Source organism: Erinaceus europaeus, chromosome 3 (genome assembly GCF_950295315.1).
Source record: "Erinaceus europaeus chromosome 3, mEriEur2.1, whole genome shotgun sequence".
Taxonomy (NCBI): Eukaryota; Metazoa; Chordata; class Mammalia; order Eulipotyphla; family Erinaceidae; genus Erinaceus; species Erinaceus europaeus.
This window is the reverse complement of record NC_080164.1, coordinates 70,641,799-70,657,587: the sequence shown is the minus strand read 5'-3', so window position 1 is coordinate 70,657,587 and position 15,789 is coordinate 70,641,799. Positions and strand designations below refer to the sequence as shown.

The following is a 15,789-nucleotide window of genomic DNA, read 5'->3' as shown; positions in this document are numbered from 1 at the left end:
GACTTTTGGGATTATCTATAATTGCCTAAACGTATGTTAATCTTTTTCCTTTCTCTATCAGCCAGGATCATAAAGAATCAGCTTTATATTCTTAGGCTCTCATAAATCTAAACCTACACATCAAATTCCTGAAATACACTGTGTATAATTAAATATTCTAAATTTGGATTTAATAGTCTCCCTCGTTTTCAAATGTTCATTCATCAAACAAAACAGAATTATGTAAATTAACTACTAATCTAGTTTGCCTCTAAAAAAGTTCTTATTGGATGATACCCTGAAAAACAGAAATGCAGAGCAAAACTAGTCCTCTCTAGCAACATTATTTTTTGTCATGCTCAGGGCTGACCGAGAGATACAGAGACAGTGACAGAGGGGGAGAGAGAGAGAGAGAGAGAGAGAGAGAGAGAGAGAGGGAAAGATATCACAGAACCAAAGTTTCACCCAGGGCAGCAAGGGTGGGCTCAAAGCATGGTTATGCTCATGACAAAGCAAGTACCTTCACAAAGAAGCTATCATTTTTTGAGGAAATAAAAATTTCAAACATTTTATAGTCCTAACAGGTTACAGAGCAATAACTTTTTCAATTTTTTAAAATTTGTTTTTATTATCTTTATTTACTGGATAGAGACAGTAAGAAGTCGAGAGGGAAGGGGTGATAGAAAGGGAGAGAGACAGAGAGACCTGCACCACTGCTTTACCACTCATAAAGCTTTCTCCCCAGAAAGTGAGGACTAGGGGCTCGAACTCGGGTCCCTGCACACTATAACATGTACGTGCAACCAGGTGTGCCACCATCTGGTCCCCAGAGCAATAACTTCTGAATAATGCTTTCATATTCAAGAATCATTTCATTCTATATAGAAAAAAAAGATAGTTTCAAGGTATACGGCAGCTTGTAATGAACAAAAAGCAAATTAAGAGGGGTTGGGTAGTGGCACATCTGGTTGACTGCACATGCTACCATGTGTAAGGACCTGGGTTTGAGCCCCTGCTCCTCAACATTTAGGGTGGAAGCTTCACGAGTGGTGAAGCAGGTCTGTAGGTGTCTTTCTCTCTCTCTTTATTTCTCTCTCCCTTCTCAATTTCTCTCTGTTCTAGCAAATAAAATAGGGTATATTCTTACAATCTTGTAACAAATTATTAATAACAAAGAAAAATATTTTTAAAAAAAGAAAGAAGAAAAGAGGAGGGGGAGTCAGGGGGTAGTGCAGTGGGTTAAGTGCAGGTGGCACAAAGGGCAAGGACTAGCGTGAGGATCCCAGTTTGAGCCCCTGGCTCCCCACCTTCAGGGGAATCGCTTCACAGACGGAGCAGCAGGTCTGCAGGTGTCTATCTTTCTCTCCCCCTCTCTCCATTTCTCTCTGTCCTATCCAACAACGATGACATCAATAACAACAACAACAATAATAACTACAACAACAATAAAAACAAGGGCAATGAAAAGGAAATAAATAAATAAATATTTGAAAAAAAAAAAAGAGGAAAAAATGGCCTCCGGGAGCTCTGGATTTTATAGTGTTGGCACTATGAAACCTTCGCCATAAGTCTGGTGGTAATAAAAAACAAAACAAAAAACAAAAATGCAAATTGAGTCCAGTGCAAATGAGATAGAGGGAGGGAGTCAGGGAGGGGACTGTAGAAACCTGAAGTGTGGATGTGGGCCCAGAGAAGAGACCCAATACTGAGAAGGAATGGAATGACTGACTGGAGTTGGGGAGGACACTGATGATGGTATGAGTGTGCAAGACAGTGAGTGTGAGAGCATGTGAGAAATGTCTGCAAGAATGTAAGGCTCTCCAGGTGCAAAGACCCTCTGGCTGGCATGGGTAGGGTATGTTTAGACAAAGACAGACAGAAGATCGGTCCAGCAGAAAGCAGAAAGGCCAAGCTGAGTTAGATGACATTGAATGAATAATTCTGTTGAACTTTAGATGATCCAGACAGGAAATGTAATTATACAATAAAACTCAAAAAGTTCAGATCCAATAGTGACCATGAATCAGCTTCTTAGGTTAACAGAAGTTTCTATCAACTGTGTACTATGAGGACAAGATCAGGACCTCCCAGTTCCCTTTCCTATAGTCTGTAATACTCTAATGCATTTTCCCTAGTTCCTAAGTGTATCTCACCAGTAATTATCATACAAGTAAGTGCTTATGGCTGATATCAGTACCACTGGGAGAGGGGTGGTACTGCAGTGGTCAAAGCATCTTCAACACTGGAATAAAATTCTGAGTATCATTTGAAGTGACTTATTCATTTCTAGAATACTGATCTCAGTTATGAAAGTCAGAAAGGGACAGAGCTAGATTGACTAGGTGACTAGGTGGGAAGGAGTCTCTTTAGATGAGATATTAAAATGGAATAGCCACCCAATCTCTTTTAGAAAAAAAACCAAACCAAGTGAACAACAATTAACAACAAAGGATTTTCTATCACTTGACTAAAAATTGCAAGCTTTCCAAAACAGATCATTCTAGTAAGAGAAGTTACTCCCCCCCCCCTTTTGTTTCTCTTGTTGTTTTAGCCTCGTTGTGGTTATTATTGTTGTTGATGTTGTTTGTTGTTGGATAGGACAGAGAAAAATGGAGTGAGGAGGGGAAGACAGGAGGTGGGGGGGGAAGACACCTGCAGACCTGCTTCACTGCCTGTGAAGCGACTCCCCTGCAGGTGGGAAGCCGGGGGCTCGAGCCGGGATCCTTACGCATGTCCTTGTGCTTTGCGCCGCGAGCGCTTCGCCCGCTGCAATACCGCCCGACCCCTGAAAAGTTACATTTTTGAAAACATCAAGTTGTGATGACCTGAACATCTTGTGTGCAGCATTAACAGTTTCTGTGCTTTATAGTGTCAGAGGAAGAATACTTTTGGCAGATACACAGGAAGAAAGTGAGTCTTTCTGAAATGGGATTTAACCCTGGGACTAAGCCAAGGGTTGGTCAGGCTAACAAGACAGAGAAATGAAAACCTTGACTTTATTTATTTATTTTTTTAAAGAAAGTAAATACTACCACCCACTGACTCCATTGCCTCTAGTTACTATTCAAACCTTAGGATTGAATTGAAATATTCATTTCTTCAAGACTTTCTCCCAGTCAGACATTATTGGTTGAGGTCATAATTTATTGGGCTATGAGCACTTGATTATATAAACATTTCTCCATTTAACAGACCCAGCCATCCTTGTAATAGATTTTATAATTACCCTAGCTATATTGCTCCAGTGATGAAGCTGCAGTACAAACATAATTTGGAAGACTGTATCTCGAAAGAAAAGTGTCTTACCATTGCATCCGCTTTATGCTTCATCCGTTTAGCTTCTTGCATAAAATAATCTGCACTGCGTGGCCTGTAAGAAGAGAATGATATTATGTCATTATTGTGTAAGTGTAGGAGCTTTTGGAAATATTACATCCTTTTGCTCAATCTTGAAGCACAATTTTAAAACTCTGCTTAATATGCAATCAAGTTTTTCTTTGTGTTTCTTACTGTGTCTATCAGCAAGATAGCATAATTATATTTTTCTTAAGTTAGCTATTTAAAACATACTCAATATATGCAGAGAGTCTACATTTACAGGGATTTTAAAATGGTTCCCCAGTGCCTAATTTGTGAATCAGATATTTTTATTGCATGGTTAAGAAAACAAGTGAAAAAAACTTACTTCACATGATGATGTTTATACAAAACAATCTCTCACTTTTTAAAATTTCTTTATTGGGGGATACATGTTTTATATTTGACAGTAAATACAAAACATACATAACATTTCTCAGTTTTCCACATAACAATACAACCCCCACTCAAAACAATCTCTTTTTAATGCAAAGGTTGCAAATATATTGCAAACCAATCATATGGATATGTGTGGTGAATATATTTATATGTCCTTGTGAAAATAAATATCATTTACATGCATAAATGGCGGCCAGAGTGTATGTATCGATAGATATAATTATTTTAAAGCTTCAAATAAAATAGAAGGTAATGCTGTATGATTACATTCCAATTGTAATGAAGTTAATTGTAAAATGATGTCTACCTCATAACAATGCAAACGTGACATGTATTCTCTAGAGTTTTGATTAGCTTGCTGGTAAACATTAACAGCAGACATGTGCATTATTAAAGCAATAACCCTGGCCAGCACTGACTCTACTGGGAGATGGAGGTAATTCATCCAGAGACTGATTCAAGAGTGTGTAATGACCCTAAGTTACACTAAGATACTCCTCAAACAGTACTTTTAAATGTGTGGCCTGATAGATTTTTAAAATTTAAATTCTCTAGGTGCCACCAGCGCAAACTTTTATTTTCTTTATTATAGGTCTTTAGTATAATGCAAATATGGATCTAATACATTTGGCTTTATGAATATCCACTATAATCCAGTACTCCCCTGAATGGGAACTAAGATATAAGAGAACTGCTCAGTTCTGACTTGTGGTGGTACAAGGATTGAACTTGTGATCTCATAACTGTAGGCATGGAAGTGATATTAATAAAGGACTGTTTGACCTGTTGCTTGAAGTGTATTTTGAGCTATGCTCTTTAGGATTCTAACAGATCTCTTTTCTTACTGCACTATTATGTAGTCAGAGCATCCTTTTATCCAAAGAGGTCAAAACAATTAGATAAATCATTCATGCAGTGATAAAGATATTACAGTCCAGAACTGTTACCCTCATTTTAGTGGTATCAATCAATCAATCAATCAATCAAAGAAATAAGCCAGGATCATATCAGATAATTAGTTTCAGGTTACAAGTCATGGAAACAACAAAGAGGAACTTTTTTTTGTCTTTCAGTTTGGTATAAAATATTTAACTTTCCCAACAAAAATGAGAAATATAATTGTAGAATGTTCTTAACATGTATAAGCTTCCAGTCTCTGGTTCTCTGTCCATTCTCACCACCACTCAGACTGAACCCTTCCATTCATCTTAGTGGGTCTTCATTGGAAGGCAAGGCCTCAGGTTTTATTCATAGGAAGGCTCTCTTCCCTTCCTCCCTCCCTTCTATTTTTTATTGGCGATTTACAAAATTACAAAGTAACAGAGGTCCAATTCCATACTGTTCCCACCACCAGAGTTCTGTGTCTCCATTTCCTCCACTGGAAACTGCAGTGGTTCTCCCAAGGTCACAGATATGGATTGACTATTATTTATATAACTATCTGCCTATCTATATTTTTGTCCATTTTTTCCCTATGGAACCGCCTTCTCTTCCTTTTTAAGTCTTACCTATACCTACTACTACTTTCAAATATACGTTTTTTCATCTTCTCTCTCCAGTCCTGATGGAGCTGGAATTCAGAGTCCTCTAGTCATCTTCCCCTAATATTTCTCCCCTGTTAGGAGTATGGACCAACATTCTTTTTGTGGCTTCTGTAATTGCAGGGAGGCTCTATCTAGTTCATCTCCTAGATGCTCATATGCCTGTGATTTTTTTCAAGTTCTATTTTATTTATTTCATAGGAGAGAGAGAGAGAGAGAAAGAGAGACAGAGATAGATGCCAGAGTAACACTCTGACACATGGGGCACTGGGGATTCAACTAGGAACCCCAGACATACAAATCTTGCCCTGAACTATAACCTTGGTCACAAGACACACATACTTCTGTTTGGTTTTTTATTCTAACTTTGGCAATTTACATTATTTCTGTCATAGGGCTTATTTTTAAAGTTCAGATATAACTTAAAGATGGTACTATATTAGTTCCATGTATGTAGAGACATAATATAATGACTATATATTTTATGGAGTGATCGCCATAGTAAGTCTAGATATAGTCTCACATGTTTTGTGGTGAAGACTTTTAAGATTTAAACATTATCTGAGGAGATGACATCATAGTCATACAAATGACTTTCACGTGAGCCTGAGGCTCCGAGGTCATAGGTTCAATTCCCAGCACCACCATAAGCTAGAGATGAGCAGTGCTCTGGTAAAAAAAAAAAAAAAAAAGAAAAAAAGAAACTACTATAATATTACTGTAGTAAATATTTGAAAATCACTGAGAATAATCCTTTTTTTTTTAAAGCTATTTGTTTTAGGGCAGTTTACATTAACAGCAAAATCGAATTTTCATTCACCTCTTGCTTCTAAGCATGGACAGCCTCTCTCACACTATTAACACCCCTCCAACCAAGTGGTGCGTTTGTTACATAGGATGAATCTGTACTGACACATAATGATCACCCAAGACATACAGTTTACATTAGGATTCACTCTTGGTATTATATATTCTGTAGGTATCATGACACATATCTACCACTGTAGTATTATACAGGGTAGGTTAACTGCCACGGAAATCCTCTATTTTATTTTTCCTTTTGCTTCTTCCAAGTGAACTGCTCAGCTCTGACTTGTGGTAGTGCAGGGACTGAACTTGGGACCTTGGAACTACAGGCATGAAAGTTGTTTGCATTACCACTCTGGTATCTCTCCAGCTCTCCAGTATTTTTTCTTTGTCCTTTTGTTTCCAAAGTGGAAGACCAGCCTCTACCTGCAGCCCAGACACAGATCTGATTCCTGAATGCCAGAGGGGGTTCCATCATCTATGCAATCCATTACTCCTCTCTATTAGCAAATGCTGTCATTGTAGACATTCCCCCCCCCCTTTTTTTGCCTCCAGGGTTCTCATTGGAGCTCCGTGCCTGCACCATGAATCCACTGCTCATGGTGGTAATTTTTTCTATTTTTGTTGTATAGATCAAGAGATAAACTGAGAGGGGTGGGGAAGATAGAGAAGGAGAGAGACACCTGCAGACCTGCTTCACCACTTGTGAAGGGACCTCCCACAGGTGGGGAATTGGGGGCATGAACCTGGATCCTTGCATGGGTCCTTGTGCTTTGTATTATGTGCGCTTAACCCGGTGTGCCACTGCCCAGCCTCATTCCTTTTTTTTTCCAGTGAGCACACCTACCATGCAAATCTATCAGTTTTTAGTTTCACTTTTCTCAAATCAATTTTTTTTATTGCCACCAAGTTTTTTTTGCTGGGTCTCAGTGCAGGTACCATGAGTCCACTGCTCCTGGCAGCCATTCTTCCATTCCACCTTTTTTTTTTTTTTTCCTTTTCTACTTTTTATTTGATAGGACAGAGAGAAATTGAGAGGTAAGAGGGAAAGAGACCTGCAGATCTGCATCACTGTTCGTGAAGCTGCTTCATCCCTGCAGGTAGGGAGCAGGGGGTTTACGCCCAGGCCATTGTGCATGGTAATGTGTGTGCTTAACCAATTATGCCACACCACCCACCCCTTCTCTAATCTATTTTAAGCTTTAGCCCTTGGGCAATGTAAAACATGGCTCTCATTACATCACAAACCTACCTACTCACAGACTGAAAATCAATCTCCAGAGTCAATGAGATCAACTGTCAGTTCAGGACCTCAATAATCTTGTCTAGTTCTCTTAAGTGATCTTATCACTTACTCAGTAAGGTCCTCCACCATGGCCAAAGGTGGTTACCTCACTGTCTTTTTAACATGCATCCCTATCTTAAGAGTTCCACTCACCCTTTTCCTCCCCTAAGGGATGCTCTTTTCTCTGCTCACCGAGTACTCATTTATTGAGTGGTGACTACAACTGATGTTCATCTGTCTTTCTGATCTCAGATACAACTTCTTGTTAACATTATACTTCTGGGCCCTTAGTCACCTTTGAGATGTTCTGGACTGCAGTCATTGCATGTTTGCAACTTCACAGTCAGTACATTTTCAGCAGGAACCATGCTGCAGGCCTCTTTGATCCTCCCTATCCTGTAGTTTTAGACACAAGTTTGAAGGTGAATGAATCCCCTTAAATAGCACTGAAGTCATTTTGAGCTTAGAAGAGTGGTGGCTTCCGAAGGGGTGCAGCATCACAGGCAATGAGCCAGAGAATATCACCATGGCAACTTGAAATTCTCCACATCATTATCTGCTCCACATTCTAGTAGATGAGTTTGGTCCGTTTTTTCCTGGCCTTTTTTGTGGACCTTGTCACTAACAGATCATCATTCCAAATGCATTTCATCTTCATGAAAATATTCTCTTGGTAATAAGTTATGGCATCTTACTTTTTACTAGCTTTCTAAGTTACCCTAAGGGCTGGTAGTCACGCCTGCTTCCTAAATGGCTTCCTTAATCAAGACTGTTTTTATCTGTAAAGTAAGAATGAATTTTTAAAAACCTGACAGGGGGACTGAAGCATAAACTGTCACAGTAGTGTATGTGATGAGTAACATATGTCATTTTCCGACTGTATCATGGCGGCTACAACAGTGACCCGAGAGGCTGAAAGAAAACGTACCATTCAGAATTCATTTAGGAACACATCAGTTAGAATTCTCATCTTTGCATATAATGGAGGATGTACTATGATGAGTCACTGAAAAGTGCCTGATGATTGGCCCATTTTCTCCTTTTAGGAGATTTCTAAATGTCAGCTCATCATAAAAGCAGAGAAAAAATGGACTGTCACCTGACTGTCCAGCAGAGTCACAGATGCCTGCTGCAGGAAGGTATCTCTTTGACTGTCATACACAAGTCAGTGGGAAGGTCAAGCTACTGTGCCCATTGTGGCAGGGAGAAGATAACACAGTCATCAAAGTGTGAAAATGAATTCTATCTCAGTATTCAGTCTTTTCATCTATTTTTCTATCTTTACAATAAGACCTGGGTGTGTGTGTTTTTTTTTAAATTTTATTTTAGATAGTATCATCCTTGACAGCATTTCTCACTGTGATGGCACTTTATGATAATGTATGGGTAAGCCTAACAAAAGTTCAATTAAATATCATATATATCTGGCTAGTTGAGTATCTTGGGCTCTTCAGAGATGGGGAATGAGTGGTCTAAAAACCAAAGTTTAGTCACTTCTATTTTTTTTTCCTCCTCCAGGGTTATTGCTGGGCTCGGTGCCTGCACCATGAATCCACCGCTCCTGGAGGCCATTTTTCCCCCCCTTTTGTTGCCCTTGTTGTAGCTTCGTTGTGGTTATTATTATTGCCCTTGTTGATGCAATTCGTTGTTGGATAGGACAGAGAGAAATGGAGAGAGGAGGGGAAGACAGAGAAGGGGAGAGAAAGATAGACACCTGCAGACCTGCTTCACTGCCTGTGAAGCGACTCCCCTGCAGGTGGGGAGCCGGGGGCTCGAACCGGGGGCTCGAACCGGGATCCTTACGCCGGTCCCTGCGCTTTGCGCCACATGCGCTTAACCCGCTGCGCCACCGCCCGACCCCCGTCACTTCTATTTTTGTTATAGAAGGTCTCTGCCACAAAAACAGTCTGAGCACTTGATCCAAACAGAATGCTTTCTTTCCTTCTCACCTTTCCTTTACCCCTTACCTACAAACCCAGGGCTTTGGTCTGAGCAGTGAGCTATCCCAATATTTCTTCTGCTGCAGAAGTGTTAAACCTTGCTTTTTGTTCTCCTTTGTGGTTGAGATGGAGTTGAACGGTCTCCCATGGAGAGCTTGGCAGGCTTTCATATATAATTCCTACCTCTGTGAAATCCCTCAGTCCTACCCCCACCCCCCCAGCAGAGCCAACCTGTTTTGTGAAAACTGGCAGGAATGAGAGCGCAAAGTGTTTGAACAAATGGGTTCCTTGGCACAGTTGAATCTGGATAATTTTCTTAGGGAAAATGAAATCCAAGACAGACAAATAGACAACTGCATCCCAAATGAATTAATCACCTGATATCTTGTCAGCTTGCCAGTTGATAAATCCAGAGATGTTACTATGCCTCAACTTTGAGGGACAGCCTTCTCAAAAGAGAATGTGTAAGAAATTAAGTAATTATCTTTAATGTACCGAGCAAGGGAACACTCTTTACGAAGGCACTTCTTGGCTTTATCAGTGCTTTTTAGAGGAAATGAGATAGACTGCATTTAGGCAGCAAGGATTCACATGCAGCTTTTGTTCCCATCACCATGATGCTGACAGGGAACCCACAGTTCCCTGACCCCAGTTTCTCAGAAGCAAGATTGAACACCCTTGTGGCTCACAGGTCATTGGCTCTTGGAGGTGACTGTCTCTCTCTACATATAGAAAACAGTGTGCTTTTAGGTTTCACAGGCTAATGTGACAGATTTTTCTCATTCAATCAGAAGCAGTTTTCTGCTATGTGATGGAAATCTATCAATTAAATTGCTGTTCTTCTAAATGTGTGATTTTAAAAAAATGAAATAGTTTTACAAAAGTTTATACATTTGGGGCCAGGTGGTGGCATACCTGCTTGAGTCCTCATGAGCAAGGACCCAAGTTCCAGGTCCCAGTCCCCACCTGCAGGGGGGAAAGCTTTGTGAGTGATGAAGCAGGGATCCAGGTGTTTCTCTGTCTCTCTTCCTCTCTATCACACCCTTCTCTCTCAATTTCTGGCCATCTCAATACAACAAATAAATAAAGATAATTTTAAAAAAGAGTGTATACATTTAAGGTTTCAATCAGGGATATATGAAAGGCCTCATCCTCTATGCTCCCTAAAGCCGAGTGTTCTCTTCTTTTATTCTTTCTTTCTTTCTTTCTTTTTTTTTTTTTTCCTCCAGGGTTATTGCTGGGCTCAGTGCCTGCGCCATGAATCCACCACTCCTGGAGGCCATTTTTTCCCCCTTTTTGTTGCCCTTGTTGTTGTAGCCTCGTTGTGGTTATTATTATTGCCCTTGTTGACGCAATTCGTTGTTGGATAGGACAGAGAGAAATGGAGAGAGGAGGGGAAGACAGAGAGGGGGAGAGAAAGATAGACACCTGCAGACCTGCTTCACCGCCTGTGAAGCGACTCCCCTGCAGGTGGGCAGCCGGGGGCTAGAACCGGGATCCTTACGCCGGTCCCTGCGCTTTGTGCCACATGTGCTTAACCCACTGCGTCACCGCCCGCCCCCTCTTTTATTCTTTCTTTGTTTTATGGTTAATTTTTGTGTGTGTGTATGTGTAGAACAGGGTCACACTACATGTGTGATTTCTCTGTTCTGGGCCACTTTTCCTTGAGATAGAAACAAGAGAAACACAGAGAGACACAGACAGAGACAGAGAGAGACAAGAGAATCAAAACTTTCCTCTATTGCCACAACACCTCCCATGTGGTACCAGGACCCAAACCTGTGTCAGGCTCATGGTAATCCAGGGACTATATGAGTGTGTCATATCTCTGGTCTCTCTCTTTGTTTTGGTTAGAACATGGTAATGACCTGGCTGAAGGACAGGAATTTTGTAATGGAAATAATTGCATGTGCAGAACATGGAGTCAAACTAACCATTTGTTAGGCAAACAAAAAGATGGGCTACAGCTTTTTAAGAAAAAAAATTAAAAAAAAATTTTTTTTTCCTCCAGGGTTATCACTGGGGCTCCTTGCCTGCACCACGAATCTACTGCTCCTGGAGGCCACTTTTCCTCATCTTTGTTGCCCTTGTTGTTGTTGTTGTTATTGTTGCCATTGCTGTTGTTGGATAGGACAGAGAGAAATAGAGAGAGGAGGGGAAGACAGAGAGGGGAAAGAAAGATAGACAGCTGCAGACCTGCTTCACCGCTTGTGAAGCGACCCCCCCCCTTCACAGGTGGAGAGCTAGGGGCTCGAACCAGGATCCCTACTTCCTTGTGCTTCTCGCCAGGTGCGCTTAACCTGCTGGGCCACTGTCCAGCCCCCTGGGCTGCAGCTTTTAAGTGATGGAAAGGGGTGATGCTCAGAAGAACAAAGCCTAGGGCAAGCACCCTAACCTGCCTTACTGTAATATCGCCTACTTAATGATTTCAACTTATGTCCTTTAACAAATCATGCTTCAAGAGATCCGACCTTTTACAATATAGGATTCTACCCACCCTCTATAAAATTAAAAGCCTTTTACTTATGAGACTGCTGAGTATAATTACACTGCAAAGGCCAAACTGCTCTACTAGCTTTCCCCCAGCCACACTTCACATGCCATCGCCTTCCGCTCTGAGTGGCGGAGGGAGTCTTCCCCCAATGTCAGAAGCTTTAAGTATCTGGGCTCCTGCTACTGGTGCCGTGGGGGACAGATGGGACGTTTGGTGGTATAGCAGAATGTGATGATTGTGACTGACTCTTCACTGTGAAATATGGCCAAGAGGAAGCACATCCTCCTGAGAGCAGAAGGCAATTCTGGCACTTGGGGGTCGCTGGCTTCTCAATACAGCAATATGGCTGGTGGGAATGCAGACTGGAGTTTCCAGCCAACCACTTCACCATGCAGCTCTGCTCAGGACTTCTGTACCAAGGCCCTCACAACACAGTTGTTCTCTCTTGCCTCTCCCTGCCAAGAACTCCCCTGTCACTAATTATGACACCAAGTAATTTACAGCGTGTGTCTTTGCACTAATAAGATCAGTTTTTGGGCTTTGAGTTGAACCAAATGCTGTCATTCACTGACATACATTCTTACAGATACATTTTCTAAAACAAAAGTTTGGAATTCACACCAGTTACCTTCAAACTGTGGTTGTCAAGTAGTGAGTGTTGTGAGTGGCTGAATGTCAGGGGAGGAGGCGCAGTCACACTGCCACTAATCTGAGCCTGCAACTCCTGCAGAACAAGCTGACCTGGATCACATTTTTAAAACAAGTGTTGTTTTGTTCAGTTTTATCTGTATCCTGAAGGTGCAAACTGGTGTCTGTTTAGTTGCTAAGAGGAAAAGGGGATTAGAAGCCCATGAATTTAATTTACCTGCATGTACATCTCTTACACATATGGAAAAAAAATAGAGAAGAAAAATGCAGGCAAAGAAAAAAAAACTAGGAAAAATATTCTAATTCAACAGGGTTCATTCAATACTTGTTAAAGAACACCCACTGGAATCAGGAATTCAGCTGTTATCTCAATAGCATGTTTATTCAATCATTAGTGAGTATTTATAATACAAAAGGATGAGTTTCCCCCTTTTTTTTTTTATTAAAAGAGCTACATGATTAGGCTTTAGAAATTGAATGACAGTTTAACATCTGTTACTGTTTGGATCACTGTAACTGAATTTCTATCAATTCTAAATTACTCTAGGGTTTAGTCTCCAGTGCTTTCTATTTTTTGAACTGGGGGGTCTCTCTCTTTGGTTATTTTGCTGCTGTTAACATTCCCAGCAAGAAGTCAAGAGGAGGAGGAGCCCTGGCTGCTGATGGGGCAGTGGAGCAGGAGGCACTGAAGTGTTCTTTTCTTCTTTTTTTGGGGGGCGGAGGGGGAAATGTGTGGGTTCCCAGGGAATCTTCCTAGGAAGACCACCCAATACCTCCCTCTCCCCTGAATCAATAAGTGTAATTTTAGTTCCTGCCACTGACTGTACACGGTGTTAGGTAAGTGTTTACTTACCAGTTGAACCTGAGAGCACACTGGACAATTTTATGTGACCTTCTGGCCCACTCATCTTAGGAATCCTTTTTGTTGTTGTTGTTTCTAGGAGGGTATAATGCCCATTTTTTAATTTTTAAACTTTAAGAATCCTCCTCTGAATGGGGTTGTCAGGTGGTTTACCAGGTAGAGTGCACACGTTACCATAGGCAAGAGGCCAGACCTGAGTCTCAGGGCCAACCATATGGAAGCACCCATGGAGGGTGGGGGGGGGGCTTTACAGGCATAGGGTGGTGCAGTAGTGTCTCTCCTTCTCTCTGTGTGTCACTCCCTATCTCTCTCATCTTACCCTCTATCTAGAGGAGAAACAGAAAAGAGAACCTTCCCATGACTCTCCAAGTTCAGTGGCTACCTGGCTGTTTCAGTTGCATGTTGATTTTACTATTACAGATCCCAAATCAATTGGGATACATGGCAAACAGACATGACATTTATCTCTCTGTATCTGATGAATATGTAGGAGTGCTTTTTTTATTCAATTATATCTATATCTATAACAGGTGAAATAGTTTTATTATAGCTGTCACCCAGAGAAATTATACATATTGCTAACACAAAGAACAAACAACAAGTCTTTTCCTTGATACAGATAGTGACAAATTGGATTAGTTGCAGCCCCATCAGATTGAGAAACATTTCTTCTTGGGACAAGAGTAAGAAGCTGCAGATGGAAACATGACCATTTATCTGTTGCTCTTTCTGACTTAGCTTTCTGGTCCACACAACATTTCTTCTGTGTATATTACATCCTTGGCTTTATCTGCTGGAATTGTTTGATGCTTTTGAGCACTTTAGTCTTTTTTTTTTGCCTCCAGGGTTATTTCTGGGGCTCAGTCCTGCATGATGAATTCACTGCTCCTGGAGGCCATTTTTTCCCCCTTTTGTTGCCCTTGTTGTTGTAGCCTTGTTGTGGTTATTATTGTTGTTGTTGATGATGTTCGTTGTTGGATAGGACAGAGAGAAATGGAGAGAGGATGGGGAAGACAGAGACGGGGAGAGAAATATAGACACCTGCAGACCTGTTTCACTGCCTGTGAAGTGACTCCCCTGCAGGTGGGGAGCTGGGGGCTCTAACTGGGATCCTTATGCCGGTCCTTGTGCTTGGCGCCACGTGGGCTTAACCCACTGCGCTACTGCCCGACCCCTAGCACTTTAGTCTTTAAGGTACATTCTGTTTGACTGTGTTGTTGGGTTATGACTTCTTGGTGCACACTTCCACCTTATCTTTAAATACAATTCTATTTCTTTTTAAAATTTATTTATTTTCCCTTTTGTTGCCCTTGTTTTTTTATTGTTGTTGTAGTTATTATTGTTGTTGTTATTGATGTCATCATTGTTATATAGGATAACGAGAAATGGAGAGAGGAGGGGAAGGCAGAGAGGGGAAGAGAGAGAAAGATACCTGCAGACCTGCTTCACTGTCTGTGAAGCGACTCCCCTGCAGGTGGGGGGCCGGGGGCTTGAACCGGGATCCTTATGCCGGTCCTTGCGCTTTGCGCCACATGTACTTAACTCGCTGCACTACTGCCTGACTCCCACAATTCTATTTCTTTTTTTTTAATTTCTTTATTGGGGAATTAATGTTTTACATTCGACAGTAAATACAATAGTTTGTACATGTATAACATTTCCCAGTTTTCCATATAACAATACAACCCCCAGTAGGTTCTCTGTCACGCTCTTTGGACCTGTATCACAATTCTATTTCTAATTCCAACCTATTTCTACAAATGGTTAAAGCTCAGGTGAATATTTCACACTGCTCAAATCTTAATTATACATGTATTTGACCAACAGACTCTACTCCCATTACACGCCCTCACTTGGGGATTAATTACCACCTTCATCCCTATTGAGCAAGGTCAGTTGGGAAGATGAGAAAAAAGGAGGTGGGGAGGGGCAAGCACAAGGGCATCTGTAGTGTTCAGGAGGGTTGCAGCAGCCACAGAGACAAAAGAAAAACAATACTTTCTCCTTGAAATTTCATAAACCCAATTGTTTTGGAAATGTTAAGTAAATGAAACACATAAACCAAAATTGTGGATCTGGTGTTCAGTCCCCAAATTCTGTGCCTTGCTTTTTTTTTTTTTTTTTTTTCCCTTTCCACTAGGGTCGCTGCTAGGGCTTGGTGCCTGTACAGTGAATCAGTTGTTCTGGGTGGCCAATTTTCCTTTTTTTTTTTTTTTTAACTTGATAGGATAGATTGAGAGGGGAGGGAGCGATAAAGAGGGAAAGATAAAAGAGAGACACCTGTGGCACTGCTTCACTACTCATGAAAAGTCCCAATTGCATCAAAGTAAAAGACTGGGGCTGGGGGAGGGTTTGGGTCCTGGATCATGATCGCAGAGGAGGACCTAGTGGGGGTTGAATTGTTATGTGGAAAACTGGGAAATGTTATGAATGTACAAACTATTGTATTTTACTCTCAACCATAAACCACTAATACC

General features: G+C 41.1%; 1 protein-coding gene across 6 annotated transcripts in view; it reads right to left on the bottom strand.

Annotated features, from left to right (window-relative positions):
* Positions 1-15,789, bottom strand: part of AFF3 (ALF transcription elongation factor 3) — a 554,707-nt gene that overhangs the window by 18,171 nt on the left and 520,747 nt on the right. For all 6 annotated transcript variants that reach the window (XM_060187453.1, XM_060187456.1, XM_060187452.1 and 3 more), the window contains one exon: positions 3,286-3,349. In XM_060187453.1, coding sequence (XP_060043436.1) covers positions 3,286-3,349 — 64 coding nt within the window. The remainder of the gene's footprint in view (positions 1-3,285; positions 3,350-15,789) is intronic.